General features: G+C 38.4%; 2 protein-coding genes across 2 annotated transcripts in view; both read right to left on the bottom strand.

Annotated features, from left to right (window-relative positions):
• Nucleotides 1-19,226, bottom strand: part of LOC309497740 (scavenger receptor cysteine-rich domain-containing protein DMBT1) — a 20,402-nt gene continuing 1,176 nt past the window's right edge. The window contains exons 2-15 of the mRNA XM_082168040.1: nt 18,546-18,602; nt 13,862-14,017; nt 9,333-9,533; nt 6,575-6,634; nt 6,137-6,475; nt 5,437-5,745; nt 4,875-5,192; nt 4,371-4,676; nt 3,270-3,572; nt 2,767-3,075; nt 2,305-2,607; nt 1,450-1,538; nt 1,253-1,349; nt 1-1,164 (exon numbers count right to left, since the gene is read on the bottom strand). Of these exons, the coding sequence (XP_082024166.1) occupies nt 1,260-1,349; nt 1,450-1,538; nt 2,305-2,607; nt 2,767-3,075; nt 3,270-3,572; nt 4,371-4,676; nt 4,875-5,192; nt 5,437-5,745; nt 6,137-6,475; nt 6,575-6,608 (2,400 nt within the window). The 5' untranslated portion in view covers nt 6,609-6,634; nt 9,333-9,533; nt 13,862-14,017; nt 18,546-18,602 and the 3' untranslated portion in view covers nt 1-1,164; nt 1,253-1,259. The remainder of the gene's footprint in view (nt 1,165-1,252; nt 1,350-1,449; nt 1,539-2,304; nt 2,608-2,766; nt 3,076-3,269; nt 3,573-4,370; nt 4,677-4,874; nt 5,193-5,436; nt 5,746-6,136; nt 6,476-6,574; nt 6,635-9,332; nt 9,534-13,861; nt 14,018-18,545; nt 18,603-19,226) is intronic.
• LOC309497755 (tetraspanin-7-like) lies at nt 15,472-18,272 on the bottom strand. The gene has a single exon (XM_082168062.1). The coding sequence runs from the start codon at nt 17,617-17,619 to the stop codon at nt 16,531-16,533; it is 1,089 nt and encodes a 362-aa protein (XP_082024188.1). The 5' UTR covers nt 17,620-18,272; the 3' UTR covers nt 15,472-16,530.

A 19,226-nucleotide genomic window follows, 5' to 3' on the forward strand; every position in this document is an offset into this window, starting at 1 on the left:
TTCTAACCACATATGGAGGTGGTTTGAAATGCGATTCCAATCAGATGTGTCTCAATCTGGATGCTCTGGATACTCAAATCAGAATTCAAACTGTCTTTTGCATCACTCTTAACGTGACACACAATTATAACGTCGAAACCTGTGACGGAAATGACGAAAATATTCATACAGTGTTCAAGTGATTTGTCCAAAAGATTTCAGCATTTTCCTGTGTGACGGATGAGTTCTGCACTGTAACTCGACAGGGCGCTTATTTGGAGAGCGAGATGATGCACCATTTTTCCTGCATCCGTTTTGAAAGCCTCGTCACACACATGGGTACGCCTACGTCGTTACCAAAGCAACCCATGCAGATAGGTTGGTTATGTTTGGACACACAAATCTTATTCGATCACTTGCAATTAATAGTGCAGACAGTCTGCCTGAAAATATCGGAGTTGAAAAAAAAAAATCGAATTTGCTTGCAGTCTGAACACATAGCCTAAGTGTCCTGAAAATACTTTGGTGTGTTATTTATGACAAATAATGAGCTCATCAAGCCTTGATGCTTCTCAACAGTGCTATCATGACATGGGTGGAAAGCTTCATTCTTGTTTCAAAAACAAAGCAACTGGAATAATTACCTAAATATGATAACATGATACCATACCTAGAGTACCATGGTAACAGCAGTCACATCATGGACACTCATCAGGAAATTATCACCCTGACAACCGAGGAAAATTATTTAGTTTTTAACACTACAATGGTATCTGATTCGTGTTTTATATGAAATAGAATGGAATTAAATCAAATTAAATTATTGTTAACTACACTTATTACATTTGTGCAATTATAAAAGTCCAGACAGGTTCATATATGTACAATATTGGATATATCAAGATTACTGTATATATTACATGTAAATGTTGGTTAGCAAGTTAGGATATGACACAAAGATACTTTCTCAGAATCTAAACACAAATATGTATTGTCATTAGGAAAGCAAACATTGCATGGATATTATATGAAGCACTGCCATGTATGAAAAACTTGCATAAGATAATTATTAATAATATTTATAAAAGGTCAGATTGTATATATATATATATATATATAAAAGATTGTAGCATTCAATTTCCTATTAGATTATCCTTGTTTTCTTCTCTGCATGCCAGCAATGACCTGAGAAACCAACATCATTGTTCATTTTTATTGTGGAAAATATAAAATTCAAAATTAAACCGTTTTAAAGTTGTGCTAAAAGTCTTACCAAAATGTCAGGGTGCAATTCCTTTTGCCTTTTTGAAGACTTTTCCATCTGCCTGAGTTTTCAATGATAAAGTTCCATTTATTCGCAGCTTCTTCATCTATGAGATCCAAATGAAGGTAAATACAAAGAGTCAACAGTACCATGAGCAGACAGTAGATGACAGCAAAAAGTAGTGAAGGATGCAGCACTGCTCTCACCTCCTCTGAAAGTTTATTTATGATTCCAGAATCATTTGGGTCGACTCCAAGTTCAGCCTTCACTGTAATCTTGAACAGGACTTTAATATCTGAGTGAATGTGAGAAAGTTCAAAAAATTTAATTTCTTGCTCAAATCATTGTTGTGCTCAATGGACCATTTTCACATTTCCAGGGTTCTCAGACACTGAAGTCTTCATAGTTTTCAGCCGTTGTGTTAGAAACAGTCACGAAGCAGAGTTAATCAGTTTTCTCTAATTTAATGTCACGGTAATAAAACAGTATAGTGCTGTAATGTATGCCTACATGTAGCCTACTTTTAAAAAAATTAGGTCGACATGAAATGGAATTTGCGATAGTCTTTTCTTCCCTATTGTGACGTATACTCGGCTTCTCTAACAAAAAATAAATAAATACAAATTATGGCGGGACTTGATTTTGAATTGACTGGATGGTTGGATCATTGTGGTTTGCTATTGGTGGATCTCATGTGAGTGACAGGTCTCGCCCTCACACCAGTAAGCACATCATCAGAAGAGAAGAGAAGAGAAGAGAAGAGAAGAGAAGAGAAGAGAAGAGAAGAGAAGAGAAGAGAAGAGAAGAGAAGAGAAGAGATGTCGCTGCAAGAGGGAGGGGAAGTTATTTTGATTCAAAATACGAGGGTACAAGCATTAAAAAAAAATACTGCAATATTTAATAAAACATAAGAATGTTCCATTTTGATTTCATTGTGACTTTAAAAATGAAAACATAAAAAAAAAAACTTACGAAAGTGCTAGACTTACAGAAATGCATCGTCACAGTTTGTGAAAAGGGTCCATTATATCACTCGCTGACATTAAAAAATTGGCACTCACATCCACAAATGACTCCGGCATCTTTCTGGGCACAGCTGGTTGAACTTCTGTTATATGAACAGCTCATCAATGTAGACTCATTCCCAAAACAGTTTACATTATTCATCCATACTGTTCCTGAACCCTTTCCATAATAAGCAGAACTCTTTACTTCCAAAACTTCTCCACAGCCCAGTTCTCTACACACCACTGCAGCATCTGACAGATCCCAGCCATCCTCACACACTGTTCCCCACTGTCTATATTGGAGAACCTCCACTCGCCCAGAACAGGAGTTGGTGCTGTTAACCAGCCTAACGATATCTAATGCTCAGACAAAGGAAGGGAGATTATATATATTCAGTTTGAGTTTGAGCTTAATGCAAATCATTTTAGTATTATATTGACTACATTCTATGCAAGGGATGTAAAGCACGCTGTTAATTTTTTAATATTAGGAACAAGGCTGCAGTTTGAACTCACCGTGACAAATGACACCAGCATCTTTCTCATGTCCACAGCTGCCTTTTCCCCATCCACTTGATTTACAACCTTGCAGTCTTGATTCAGTGTTAGAACATTGTAAATCACTTAGCCATACAGGTCCTGAGCCTTGTCCAAAATAAGCAGCATTTTTTGCCTCAATCACATCCCCACAGCCCATCTCTCTACACACCACTGCAGCATCTGAAAGATTCCAGCCATCATCACACACTGTTCCCCATATTCCATTATAGAGAACCTCCACTCTTCCAGAACAGGAGTTTTTTCCATTAATGAGCCTGATAGTAGCTTAATGTCACATAAATGAAAGCAAAAGAAACATGTGAATTAATTAAATACATATTTAGGATGTTTTCTCCCTTTACAATGCCTAATAACTACTTCATTTTCAGTTCAGTCCCACACCGGGCTGCTATAAACTCTTTTTTACATAAATAACAATGAGAGAGTAAAAAGTTAGAAAAGCAGTGGATTTTACTTACAGTTACAGATGACTCCTGCGTCCTTTGAATGGTCATACATTCCATATTTACGTGATTCACAGGCGCTCAGTGTGGCCTCATTTCCAACACAGTTTACACTGCCCATAAATATCTGTCCTGCACCTTGTCCAAAATAAGCAGCACTCTTTGCCTCTACAGCATCCCCACATCCCACCTCTCTACACACCACTGACGCATCTGACAGATCCCAGCCATCATCACACACTGTTCCCCACTGACCGTTTTTGAAAACCTCCACTCGTCCAGAACAAGAGATGCTGCCATTAGCCAGCCTAATGTTAGCTAATGCCCACAAAAACAAGAGTTATAAGTGGATCAAATATGATGACTCAAAGTTTACATGCTTAGTTTAAAGGGATAGTTCACTTTGAAATTAAATTTTGGTATGTTTTAGCTTACCTCAAGGGCATCCAAGATGTAGGTGTCTTTTTTTCCGCAGTAGTTTCAATTTTGATATTTTTAGGTCAAACCGTTCTTGTCTGTCAGTCATATAATGCAGGTCTATGGTCACTGTCTCAAAGAGCATGCACAGAGTCCAAATTAAAACAATTCCCCATCGTCCAAATTAAACAATTCCCATGCGTCCAAATGATCTGAGAGCGCGGGCGGGTATAGACATACACACTAGATGTCCCATTGGCTATTGCGAAACCGTAGCCAATGCGACATCTAGTGTATATATCTATACCCGCCCGCGCTCTCAGATCACTTGGACGCAGCTGTGTTCAAGAGGTAAAAACGATATAAATACTGTTCGTTTTCTCACACAAACCGCTCGTTTCGTGTCTTGGGCCATCAATGTGTACTTACGATGGGGAATTGTTTAATTTGGACGATGGGGAATTGTTTTAATTTGGACTCTGTGCATGCTCTTTGAGACAGTGACCATCGACCTGCATTATATGACTGACAGACAAGAACGGTTTGACCTAAAAATATCAAAATTGAAACTACTGCGGAAAAAAAGACACCTACATCTTGGATGCCCTTGAGGTAAGCTAAAACATACCAAAATTTAATTTCAAAGTGAACTATCCCTTTAAGATACTGTTTATTTTGTGTACATGGTTTTGTACTCACCCTGACATGAGACTCCAGCATCCTTCTCATGTCCACAGGTGTTTTGCCCCCATCCCTGTGAATTACAGTTTCTCAGTGTAGAATCAGTGGCGCACTGTAACCCACTTAGCCATACTGGTCCTGATCCCTGTCCAAAATAAGCAGCACTCTTTGCCTCTATAACATCTCCACACCCCAATTCTTTACACACCACTGCGGCACGTGCAGAATCCCAGCCATCATCACACACTGTTCCCCATCGGCCATCAAAGAAAACCTCCACTCTCCCAGAACAAGAGTTAGTGCCATTCACCAGCTTAATAAGACCTAAAGGCCAGACAGAGTAAAGGAAAACAAACAAGCAAACATATTAGGATAGTTTACCCAATAGATTCAGACATGATGTTTTTTTACTCACTTTACAGTGACAATATTTTCTCTTCAGTTCATAATCTCATATGGTCTTACATGCATGGCAATGGAAGGTACATACACAAAGCTGTTCATTTCATTAAAATGACTTACCCTGACAGATGACTCCAGCATCCTTTGAATGCGAAGTGTACACTCCTAATTTTTTTAACTCACAGGCACCGAGTGTGGCCTCATTTCCAATGCAGTTGACATCATCCAACCATACTGGTCCTGATCCTTGTCCAAAATACGCAGCACTCTTTGCCTCTACAGCATCCCCACATCCCATCTCTCTACACACCACTGCAGCATCTGACAGATCCCAGCCATTATCCGACACTGTTCCCCACTGAATGTTTTGCCAAAGATAATAGAAAATATCCACTCTTCCAGAACACGCATTGATGCCATTTGAAAACTTAATTTTGCCTGAATAATGTCATGAGAGCTGTTGTCAGTGAATTATATCTGATGCGCTTTCTCAGATTCATGCACAGATAAGTCATGTTGGTAATAAAATATTATGGATTATTTACAAATTTCCATAATGTGAATGGACCAAACCCCATCCACTGGGATTATGTTGGTAGTTTTGTCTCAAATGTATGATTGACAGCAAAATGATTAATTTAACCATAAATTTAAGCACACACACAAAAGATTTCGTACTCACGGTGACAGGCAACTCCAGCATCCCTCTCATGTCCACATGAGTTTTGTCCCCATTCCTTTAAACTGCAGTGTCTTAGTGTCGATTCAGTGTTAGAACACTGCACATCACTTAGCCATACGGGCCCTAGTCCCTGGCCAAAATAACCACCGCTCCTTTGCTCGAAAACTTCGCCACAGCCCATTTCTTTACACACCACTGCAGCATCTGACCGATCCCAGCCATCATTACACACTGTTCCCCACTGACCATCATGGAGAACCTCCACTCGTCCAGAACAGGAGTGACTGCCATTCACTAACCTGACGAGGGCTAAATTCCACACAGAGCAGTCAGAATATATATTGATGCATTTAAATGCACACAACATAAATATTAGAAACAGTGATTAGTATTTTGAATTGTTTCACAGTACAAATATAAAAAAAATTCTTAAATGAAGACTCAGAAGAAAAATTACTTAAGGTATTGCTGAGTTTACACGTAAAAAAAACAAAACAAAAAAAAACTTAATTTAAAGGGAGAACGAGTTTTATTTTTCTTACCCCATTGGCAGATATTTGCACTATTTTAACCATAATTTTTATGCATTTTTCAGAAAACAAGCCTTTATATCTTATTTTTTTTATAAATGTATCTTGATTTAAGATTGTTTAGATATTTTACTGAAAAACTAGACAATATTTTTTTGCAGTGAACTTACAATGACAGATGACTCCAGCATCCTTTGAATGGTCACAGTCAAACTCTCCCGCTTTCTTAAATCCACAAATGCTCAGCGTAGACTCATTTCCAAAACACGTCACACCACTTATAAATACTTGTACCCAACCTTGTCCGAAATAAGCGCCACTCTTTGCCTCTATCACATCCCCACATCCCATATCTCTACACACCACTGCAGCATCTGACAGATCCCAGCCATCATCACACACTGTTCCCCACTGACCGTTATAGAAAATCTCCACTCGTCCAGAACAGGAGTTGTTGCCATTTACCAGTCTGATTGATTCAGACGTACTTGAAATGGTTTTGCCTAGAACTTCATGTAACAGAAAAAAGTACAAAATGTAAAAAATACTAGCCCTGTCCGTAAAAAAGTTGCTTGACCGTGCTTGTTCGTGTTAGTGTTACTACTTACTCAGAAATGGAATGAGCCACACGGAGCCTGACATTGTTGCTGAACTTCAACAAATGAATTCTAAAAAATAAATAAACTCTACAAATTAGCTTGACACAAAATAACATGAACCAGTTTTGATATTCACATACACTCTGCAATTATCACACCTGCTTTTTGTTGTTCTGTTTCTAAACTGGCAAGTCAAAAAAACTAAACAAAAAAACAATGTATGACTAGTTAAATGTCACTCCCATGTTCCCTCCTACTCCATGTTAGGAAGTAGAGTTGTGATTGAGGTTTAAAGTGGTTAAATCTGTTTGGCTCTGGTTCCTCCCACCGACTGACTTCAACACACCTTTTTACTTTCTTAAGTCCATGCAGGTGCAATCAAATTTGTATCGCGTGACATGAGCATGACATCAAAAAGCAAATGCAAGTTATTAATCTTTGAAACCCAAATGAAGATATTTTTAATAAAATCTGAGATTTCAGTCCCTCCATTGACAGTCCACACAAGCACAACTACCATATTGAAGCTTCAAAGGGTTCATAAAGAGATTGTAAAATTAATCCATATGAATCCAGCAGTTTAGTCCAAATGTTCTGAAAAGACACGATCATACGGAGCCCCTAAAGGGACATGAAGGAAAGAAATATTTGTAAATGCTTTTGCGTTCTCTCAAAAAAACGTTTGCGTTCTGCCAAGAAACTTTGTGTTTGCTTGCAAATAGCTCAAAAGGTTTTGCAAGCAAACGCAGTTTCTCGGGGGAACGCAAATGTTTTTGTGAGAAAAATAAATAAAAACGTTTTTGTGTTTTTGTCATTTGCGAGAGAACGAAAATCATTGACTTATTATTTTTCCTTCCATCTTTATTTTTTCCACCACAATGTCCCTTTAGGGACTCCGTATGATCGCTTTATATGGTGAACAGATTTAATTTTAGGCTTTGTTGCAACTGGCCTGGCTGAAATCAAGTGAAGTGTTTCATGCATTGTACTGCTTTGAGTAATATTCAAATTACATCTTGAATCTATTTGTTGATTTGCTTTACTAAGTAAGTAACTTTGCATCCAGTCTTTAATTTGACCACTAATCCCTCATGATACCAGCTCTTAAATGATAGGCCCTAAATGTAATTCATGCTGAAGCAGCTTTTTTTCTGTCCATTTACAAAGAATCTGTAGGATCTTTTGACTTGTGACATCTCTTCTCAATGTGTATGTGCTGCATGTTCATCTGTGTGATCAAGTGCAGTTACATTAGCACTAAATTATGCAGTTACAATTACAAAAATAAAATCTTGAAACCTATGAGACAAATTTGAGGTGGCATTAATGAAAAATGCATGAGAAAATTCATGTATGGCAAAGGGTATTGCAAATCTGTATTTGTGTGCAAGTGATCCATATGTAATGAAACTTAAAAAGAGTGCAATGACTAATGCATCTGCCCTCATACTCTATCCTTCCATGCACTTAAATGAATTATATACACTCACCTAAAGGATTATTAGGAACACCATACTAATACTGTGTTTGACCCCCTTTCGCCTTCAGAACTGCCTTAATTCTACGTGGCATTGATTCAACAAGGTGCTGAAAGCATTCTTTAGAAATTTTGGCCCATATTGATAGGATAGCATCTTGCAGTTGATGGAGATTTGTGGGATGCACATCCAGGGCACGAAGCTCCCCTTCCACCACATCCCAAAGATGCTCTATTGGGTTGAGATCTGGTGACTGTGGGGGCCATTTTAGTACAGTGAACTCATTGTCATGTTCAAGAAACCAATTTGAAATGATTCGAGCTTTGTGACATGGTGCATTATCCTGCTGGAAGTAGCCATCAGAGGATGGGTACATGGTGGTCATAAAGGGATGGACATGGTCAGAAACAATGCTCAGGTAGGCCGTGGCATTTAAACCATGCCCAATTGGCACTAAGGGGCCTAAAGTGTGCCAAGAAAACATCCCCCACACCATTACACCACCACCACCACCAGCCTGCACAGTGGTAACAAGGCATGATGGATCCATGTTCTCATTCTGTTTACGCCAAATTCTGACTCTACCATCTGAATGTCTCAACAGAAATCGAGACTCATCAGACCAGGCAACATTTTTCCAGTCTTCAACTGTCCAATTTTGGTGAGCTCGTGCAAATTGTAGCCTCTTTTTCCTATTTGTAGTGGAGATGAGTGGTACCCGGTGGGGTCTTCTGCTGTTGTAGCCCATCCGCCTCAAGGTTGTGCGTGTTGTGGCTTCACAAATGCTTTGCTGCATACCTCGGTTGTAACGAGTGGTTATTTCAGTCAAAGTCGCTCTTCTATCAGCTTGAATCAGTCGGCCCATTCTCCTCTGACCTCTAGCATCAACAAGGCATTTTCGCCCACAGGACTGCCACATACTGGATGTTTTTCCCTTTTCACACCATTCTTTGTAAACCCTAGAAATGGTTGTGCGTGAAAATCCCAGTAACTGAGCAGATTGTGAAATACTCAGACCGGCCCGCCTGGCACCAACAACCATGCCACACTCAAAATTGCTTAAATCACCTTTCTTTCCCATTCTGACATTCAGTTTGGAGTTCAGGAGATTGTCTTGACCAGGACCACACCCCTAAATGCATTGAAGCCACTGCCATGTGATTGGTTGATTAGATAATTGCATTAATGAGAAATTTAACAGGTGTTCCTAATAATCCTTTAGGTGAGTGTAGAGGGAGAGAGTATAGTTCCATGAACAGTAAAGATATATTAAAACGTTTGACACTTCCCTGCATATACTTCAACTATTACACCTGAAACTGTTGCTCTGTTCCGCCTCATGGTACTAATCTTGTCTATGTTTTCAAGAATAAATTTACCAAATGGCCCCTCCCAGTCTATGGCCCACCTCCATATAATATGCGGCATATGCATGTAGTCAACAATCAATCAGGTCCGTCTGAGTTCACAATGTTTGTCTACTTCATCTCCTGTTGAGTAATAAAAACCAATGAGTATAATTTCCCCATGAACAAAAATGCAGTCTTACCTAATGAAAAACAGATGCTGAGCTATGCCTGTATTTACACGTAAAAGCACTTCAAATTTTCTGGTCAGGCTTTCTCAAGCCAACTGTAACGATCACCAGCTGGAGTGCCCTCGAGAGCCACCAGAGGGCGCTCCACAATAGACTATAATCACTTCCTCACAAACTACATTTCCCATAACTCACTGCCCGGACTCATCAGCACTCATCTCATTCACCTGTGTCTTATCACCTTGTTTCACTCACACCATAAATACCAGGGCCCGTATTCATAAAGATTCTAAGAATCCTCTAAGAAAACTCTTAATTTAGCTTAAAAACTTTTACGTAGGAGTCTTAGCTTAAAAGCGATTCGGGACCGATCTGAGAGCAACTCTGAGTAAGGAAAAGACAAAAACGTTCATCTTAGTAAGGAGGCGGGGCTGACCCCGTTGCTATGTATGACACAATCTTTTGAAGACTGTGATTGGTTGGTTGTCCAAGAAGAAAAAAAAAAAAGTGATTTTAAGTATAGGGTCTATTCTAAGCCTTCACTTTGAAATTACATGCGTAATTTTTCCTATTTGACCGTTCTCACACACACACACACACACATTATATATGTGTATATAAATCCCTTTTTTTTTTTTACCATGCTGTTAATTTCCTATAAGGTATTTGATTGGCTTAGAATGATAAAAAATGTTCCACTCTTTCCAATTACACTGATTGCTGGCATGTCTATTTAAGTGGTGGTTTGAATGTTGGTTTTAATGTATCAAACATGGAATTTTCCCAGTTGTCAAATATCGTAATGTAGTGATTACTTTCATTTCTGGCGCTATGGCATTTCTGTGCTGTGTCGGAGATGTTAGCGCGTCTCTAATAAGATCAGTCACAAACATGATCCCTGCACGATCTAATCTATAGCGTCTTATTAACTCACTGTTATTCATAGTCTGCAACACATTTCTTCTCCCTCTTCGTCTTTCTGCCATTTTCTCCTCTGCTAAAGAAACTCTTAAGCCTCTTAAAAGTCATCGTCCGTGCTCCTAACAATTTTGACCTTAAGACCTCTTTTAAGGGTTAAGATGCTTTCTGAATTACTTTTTTCTTTACTAGGATTTTTTCTTTAATTTTAAGAGTAAACGCCCACATTGCTAAGAATTTTCTTAGAATTTTGTCACTAGGAGCTACTCTTTGCATTAAGATTCTTTATGAATACGGGCCCTGGTTTTCACATTCACTCAGTGCGAAGTCTTGTTGTACTGTTACTGCATTTCTGAGCGTTATTTACCCGTGTTTGATTCTTGTATTGTTGACCTTGGACTGTTTCACCGTTTCCTGATTGTTTCTCTGCCTGGCCTGACTTGGATTGTTTATTGGACTCTGATAATTGCTGCCTGCCCTGACCTCTGCCTGTTATTCGGATGTTCTCTGTGTTTCCTCCATTGATCTGTTTGCTGTTGTTGACCCTGCCTGTACGACTACTCCGTAATAAAGCTGCATTTGGATCTTCTCATTCGAGTCTCGGAGCAGTTCATAACACCAACATCAAGCTTGTCTTGTCTAGTTTGTTATTTTAAGCTTAGAAAATATTATGTAACCTTTTTGAGAATACATTATGCGGTTATATTTGCAAAATATAGAATATAGAGAGTAAATGTAGAAAGGCCTGGAAGTTTTTGTCTTTAGGCTCATTAAGGTCTGATTTAATAACCAGATTTTCATGTAACTAATAACCACTGTGAACATAAAATTGCAAAGAGCCTCAACAGTAGAGACCTCAGCTACTTTATTATTGTGGTGTGTTGTTTTGTTAATGGATAAATTACTGCATAATCTGATTGTAAAGTATTCTAATACAACTACTGTACTAAATGTAAATGTGTCTGTTTTTGTCCCAGAAAGGTGCAGATTTCACATAGGCCTACTCCAAATATGTTATTTAACATGCACCTATATTTCTGAGATATAGATATTTGACTTTTGTCATTCCTAAAAAAAACATTGTTCAATCAAATCATAAAAATATATATATATGTTGAGTGTAATGTTGAAATTATTAAAAATAGTTCAAGACAGCAATATTGACTTGTAAATATAGGAATAGTTCCAGATGAATGGATTTTTTTATATATATATATATAAAACTTCTTAAACTTTGTATTTGCTTTGAATATAATTGAGGCATACCCAATGTGAAATCCACACTATTTGGCTGCTTTGAATATTATTCAAACAACATGTAAGGGTTTTAGAATGATTTGCTTTGCTGAATAAATAATACAAAGTACCTTAAATCTGACCATGTGCAGTCATATCATGTCTGCCAATTTTAGGCTACAAATGTATTTTTAGTAACTTTCAGCTTTTGTTATTTCAGAACTATACATATAGAACTCTGTTTTAAAAAACATGAATGCACTAATTATGCTGTTAGCACTGAACAAAAACTGTGGTGTTTTGAGCCGTAAGTGGATTCTGAGTTCTGCATATTCGCAAATCATCTCATTATAACAAACAATTATGTAAATAAAAAAATGTATTGTACAGTCAGCTTCAATGATTATAACATAACTTTGTGAGACTGCGATGACTAAAATTAGTACGTTTTTTAGTGATTACCAAGGGAGCGCTCTTTGCGCCATGTCAAACCCCGCATACAATATGCTTTTTCCCGTTAAAATTAACAGTAGATTGTGAACATAGACACTTTAATAACAAATAATTTATCTGAAGCATTTATGCTGGGATGTGTAGGCTGTGCAGTGACACGTAACCTGAAACTATTTCAAGGAAATCTATTTAAATGTGTTTTTAGAGGGGAAGAACATCATCTTAGCCTTACCCTGGAGTTGGTTCAACCTCCACCTATGCTGTTACTAGTATAACCATTCAGATGCCAGTAGAACTAATAAAGTTAATGCTTAAACTCCAGATTGATTCTCATTTAGATCTCATTTAATGTGGCTTGGTAAAAATAAATGAATACATTGAGGGAATATCCATGACAAATAATTGTATATAAATATTTTTTACAGTCAGGGTTTTGAACCTGTAAATTGCTGAAGGTCATATTTTTACATCCTCGGGATGGCAGAACCTTTTTAGAGCTCATAATGCTTTATTTTTATGCTTCTGTGTTCAGCTTTGTTTTAAGTACAGGGAAGTTCTTTTTTTTTTTTTGCTTAAAACAATAGATTCTAGATTTATTTAAAATAAACACTTGAGAACGATCTAAATTGATGAAAAAGACATTGTTTATTAGTATGAAGACTGGACCCTGAGAGGGTGCAGTTTCCCCTCACCCAAACTGCATTGTAGGACGGTTTGCCACCTTTAGTTCCTCCAGCGAGGCACACTGTTCCACGATCAGTTCCACAACTGAGTCTGTAGGACATCAGTCCATACCATCCTGGAGGAGACGGATGTCTTGAGTACCCCGTGAACATTAATGAGGACATCATTGCTAAATTATCCACGCCGTTTTCACGATTTATTTTTAAAGGAAAGCAGCAGTTAATTGGCAAAGGAAGACCTACACCAGAGCTTAGTTTGGTGCAGAAAGCCAAACCTTTTTAAAGCATTTCAACCCCAGCAATTAAACGATACCCCTGGATGACAGCATCAATCAAGAAGCTAAAGCTTACTGCTGGAATTGTTTGCTGTGTGGGTAAGTTATTTAAAATCGAATAGGTTACGTGATATCTAATAGGTTATTCTGGCCGCCGCTACCACTGTTTTATATGTTAAGCTTTATTTGAGAAAACAAATAAAGTTTTATATGAAAAACTTTATTAGATTTTTTTCCCAAATCACAAGTTTAATACAGTCTGGTAAAAGCATTTAATCGGCTGCTGTGTCAGTCTAATGATATGATTTATCATCAACATGTGGAAGTGTCTGTGGCAAATGTACTTTGATCTGAGCGTTGTCATGATGCGCCAGAATACATTACATTTTGTTGGTTTTGTGGCCAGTTACATTTTCCATTTTTCGCTGAAATGAGTGACACACAGATTGCGTGTTGATGGAATTCTCTGTAATGATGAATTGCATTTTATTACTTTTTGTTTTATTTTGATGTTAACTCTCACATGTTTGCTTGTTGAATTTATTTTCAAAGGTACCGTAACTTATGCGGTACTATAAAAGAGGACACAGTAAGCTAGGTTGATTTGACTTTTTTCCTGATGAGGGAAGGGGTTAAGAGCGGCAAGTTTCAAGAGATACGGTTCGCTACTGAGCTATAGGGTAAACATATATATATATATATATGATATGAAAAACCTCTCTGAAGAAGGTAGCATTCCTCTCTTGGTGGTCTAAATGTCTTCTTTGTATTTCAGGGTAGAATGTTGTGCACGTGTATCAGGCCGTCCAACACTAGGTCCTTGTCAACCTGTAAAGTCATCCGCAGGCTGGAAGATCTCAAATGAGCCAAATCTGGTGAGAAATATGGACAGATTCATGAGTGCAAACATTTTAAAATACTTAATTAAACTAAAAGTGAGGATGCATTTTCATAAATCTGGGCAGTAGATGGCTGTATATAAATATCAAGGCTATGTTTTACAAAATCCTTGGGCTTGGACACGAGTAGCCTACATCTAAAAATTTAAATTTAAAAAACACTTCTTGAGAGATCCATGAAATCTCAGTGTAGGCCAAACCAAACTTCAATCTTTGCTGATGATCTTTAACACTAATACCCATTTTTAAGACAGTATAATCTAGTAAGTAGTTCCTTTGTTTTGCAGACTTCAGGATTTTGAACATTCTTTCACTTTTTAATTTAGTAAATAATGCATCGCTTTCATATACTCACCCTCATGTTGTTTCAAACCTGTATGAATTTCTTTCTTCTGCTGAACAGAAAGGAAGATATTTAGAAGAATGTCAGTAACCAGACAGTTTCTGGTACCATTGACTTTCATAGTAGGAAAAAAGATATACTATGGAAGTCAATGGTACCAGAAACTGTCTGGTTACTGACATTCTTCTAAAGCATTTTAAGCATGAGGCAAAAAAAAGTTCTCAATTCTTAGAAATGTATTCAAATCCAAAAGCTGGACAAGCAAGCCCAGTGCCAGTAATTGGCAGCAGGTTCAACACACTTAAATTCTTACTCGACAGTCGACACCTTTTAAAGGTAACAACATGTTGACTACAGCGCCATCTCCTGACAAAAACGACACTGTCTGTGTCCCTGTCTTCAGATAACACAACCGTCAGCCAGCGAAGCGAACTGTCCTAAGGGTGTCCGCAGTAGCAGTGCGCGGCGGACTTAGAGCCCCAAATCACCCGAGACCCGCTCAGAAACTATGCCCCGTGCGGATCACGTAAAACATCGTCTGCGTTCAGTCCTAGACGTAAAGCAAGAGCCGGTTCGGATAGCGCGACTGCGGCTCCACACGAGAAAAACTCGTGTGCCCGGTTCTAATGATGAATCCAGCGGCAGTGTTTATAACGCAACGTTATTGAACCTTAGCCTTAATTGTAGTGGGGTGAGAATTTGTGCCATTCTGATACTAATGAAAGTTTTTCTTGCACTGTGAACCGTTTGCAGGAGCTCTATTCAAGAATAACATAATTCTTCAAGGGATTAATGATTCAACACTGCATGAACACCTCTTAGCCTAAACCACAACAAAATCCATCCTATGTTCATCTATCCCAAATTTTTTTCCTTTTACCGTGTGCAGTATCATTACTGTAGCTTAATACATTTTACAGTTAGTCATCTGAAGGATCTAATAGTTGTTCGCAGGTTGAGGTGGCTTTCAATCCATTATGTGGCAGGTCATTAAAGAGAGAGTGCCTCAGATTCCAATGATTTATCACTTGCTTGTAATTGCAGTAGGGGTGTGATAAATAAATGCAGACCCTCATAAATAAGCTTGTTTGAAATTGCAGATTGTGGTTCGGTCAGCTATACCTTTGGGGAATGAAAACATAAATCAAGCGTCTATCCATTTCAGGAAGAACAATAAAATGTACTACACAACCAGATGAAGCTGTGCAGTGTGCATATTGGTTTCAAAAGTGGATCGAGTCTACAAAGTTAATAGTTGCTGTTGTTTAACTTTTTTTCCTTTTCTTTTTACATGACAGACACATTCAAGGTCAGCTGAGTTGAAATATGTTATTTTTATTTTCTCATATTATTTTCATTTATTTTTAATTTGGTGCTTTTTAAACTAACATTCAATCTGGCTCCATTATTTTACGTAATGCGCAATTTTCAGGATCCAATCAGTTCCAATAAATAAAAAACACATTCCGCCATGCATATTTCTCATTTCAGAATATTAAAGGAAATGGGTTGCAAGCAACAATTCACAATTATGAATTATATATTGTTATTATACATTCATTTTTTAGAAAGTAGTCATATTTTTGTTTTGTTTTTCCTTTTAAGTGACAATATTTATAGAATCAATGTACAATTATAATTATCTACCAGTGAAGCATTCAATAGGAAAAGAGTTTAGAAACCTTATAATGAATTAAACCCCATGGAGTCTACAATCAGTGTAACATTTCTAATTGGTTATTAATAGAAAAACAATTTACAGAATACATATTAAACAAGGCATATATACATTTTCTAATTTTTTTATACATAATATTTTAATCAGTAATCGAATAAAACTGAATGTCTACAAACATCAAAGAGATACAATTCAACAATCTCATATCATAAAACTCTTGACTTTGTTTTACTTTGCATAACTACTGGAAAAAATCACAAGTCATTCAGAGTCATGCAACAATCAAAGAATGCAAATATTTAAATGATGCTCTACCTAAACATTTGCAGTATTTTGGATTTTTTTTTTTTTTTTTTGGTCTATAAAACATTGACTGGTTTCTTCCTTATAAACTGATCTAAACTCAAGACACTGCAGCAAGTAATACAAAAGTCCAGGCAAAGGAAATGCACAATGCTTTTTATTTCAACGGGCTTGTCTTTGCGGTCTGGGCAAAAGACGATTGGCAAGCAGACATGCAAGGGCTATACCTGCCACCTGTATGAAAGCAAGGCCCAGGACTGTTGCTGCAATGTGAAAGACGTTGTCATTTACCAAGCTGAAGACTTTACGGAAACAACCGTGAGCATGAATCCCTGCTAGCTCGATGTTCCTGCCTCCATTCTCTGGCAACGGTCTGTTACGGCAGCCTTTGCGTTTTATGCAGCAACTGTCTGGTAAAGACACAGCGGAGGAATCATTCCCCAAACTTCCTGTTAAGTACACAGCATCTTGGATAGCCCAATCGGACATTAGCCAATCACGCCAGCCCTCAGCGCCACAGCACTCCAGCGCCCTCTGAAGGCTGTCAAGCGCGTCTGCGCGGCCCTCATCTTCTCCATAGTCCAATACTGCTTTCTGAAGTCCGCTACGGAAACCTTCAGCGATGTCCTCCCTGTAGAAGAGCCCTGAGAGACCCGCCGCTAGACCACCTATGAGTGTGACCAACTGGAAGACGCCATACACCCGTAGAAGGTAAGGAAGGTTGGCAGCCACTCCCAAGCATCCTAAAAAACCCCAGGCGGTCACAGAAGCACCTGTGCCTAACAAGATGATGGGCGCATTAGGGTAGCGGTTCGCCGATAGTAGCATGTAGTCGGATAACGAAGCCTGCGCCCATATGCCCAGGGTGAAGATCGCAAGGCCTGCTGCCCAAAAAAGGAAGCTAAAAATCAGGAGTGCAAGGCGCAGCAAGGGCATGACTCCCACCGCCCGGCAGCACGGTGGGGCAGCTCCAACTGCAGGCACAGGGGGCGCCAGCGAGGCCTCTGAGCACAGCGATAATGAAAGACGTTGCTGCTGGTCAGCGTAATCTTGGGAGGGAGAGAGCAGATAGCCAGGGAGTGCTGAAGGCCGACGGGAAATAGAGGATGGAGCCGGTCGTAGAGGAGAAGACAGTCTTTGAGTAGCGTGCAACTCTCGCTCCCACTCCTTTGGACGGCAGGGACTTGCCCGAGCTGGCAGAGAGTCGTAAGGCGGTGCAGGGCTCATGGCCCCGTCTTTATCTACCACCATTTCACTCTCTCTCTTTTACTCCTCCCTTTGTTTCTCCTCTCTTGAATAGGTCCTTCCTCATCGCTCCCTCCTGTGCTTTATGGCTGGTCATCAAACCACCAGCGCCTATTCACACCCTCATTTCACCATAAATCGTCTTTGGATGAACGCATGGCACGCTTATCTTCGTCTGCAGCTTTTCCGCCCTCTCTCTGCAGAATTTCGATGTTTATTTGCGACATTTCTTACACTCTCTTGCTGCTGCAGTGGCCGTCTGCCTGTACTGCGTCTCTGACAATATGTGGGGGGAGGGGGGTTGGTGATTATATGGCTATGATGCTGTTAACCCACACCACCCTGATCTCCTTCTGCTGGTGCAGGAGCTCCCGCTCAGGATCATAAATGTCTGTTCTGATTGATGTGTGGCCTTAATAGGCCTGTAATAATCGAATGTCTTTACAACACTGATACTGATTAGTTTTTAGATTAAATCTTATAGATATTCAGCACTACTCATTCATGCTATAGTATGTGTGTTTGTGTATATTCAAGGACACATTTTATATATTTATTGTCATGAATATTAAATTTGCTATCCTATGACTATGTGCACATTCTCTGGGATAAAAAATAAAAAACATTTAAACAGCATTGAAAGAGTTCCCTTGTATGCTGACTTGGCCGGCTGCTTTTCCCTCACTATCTGCTCCCCAAAAAATAATTTATAATGCATAATTCATTTTACATTTATAATACATTTACATTATAACATAATAATTATACATGCAACGCATAAAAATGTAATACAGTTTCATTTAATTAAAAAAATTCCATTTGTTTTATTTTTGAAGAATATAATGATTGATATGTAGGCATAATTTATGTATTTGTCTAAATAACATATTTGAAGCATTTAAGCATAAGCATAAGAAGGAAGATTTGCATACCTTTACTTTTTCTACTGATGTGGTCCATGTACTCCAGTTCATTCAAACCAGATAAAACTGCAAAATACAAAATTAACAGGCCTTACTACTCAGGTAAGCTGATGAAACATCCTCAAGTAACACACAACTCTCTAACCTCCTCTCTTGAGCTTATAGAGATCCATTCCATAATCAATTAATTTTTTCTTAAAAATTAAGAACAATTTTGTTTAGACAAACAACTTACCTTGCTGAACCAAATTAACAGTTCAATAATATATATAGCTTGGACTGATTATGTAAACAAAAAGATTTTAAAATGAATCAACACAGTTGATATTTTTGTTTATCCTTCACACTTTGTCACACACCAGCCAGACTTTGACCTTTTGCATGCCCACATAAAGATTCACACAGAGGAAACACTCACTCAGTATCCCCCCTTAATGGTGATGATTCATATTTATAAAATATATTAATAGAGCAGTATCTCGTTCAACAGACGTTTGAAAAAGCTTAAGAAACGTGACTCCCCTTTTCTAGTGCACCAGCCTTCTCCATCATAACATCACTCAATAGGAGGAGGAATTTACGTTTATTCCTCAAATTAACGTGTTTATGAATGGAGGTGCTTCTCAGAAAAGACATCATTCTGTCAGTGAAAGGCAATGATGGGCTCTCCGAAAAGTGAGGGAACAGAAA

Source organism: Leuciscus leuciscus (assembly GCF_965113295.1).
Source record: "Leuciscus leuciscus genome assembly, chromosome: 4".
Classification (NCBI taxonomy): Eukaryota; Metazoa; Chordata; class Actinopteri; order Cypriniformes; family Leuciscidae; genus Leuciscus; species Leuciscus leuciscus.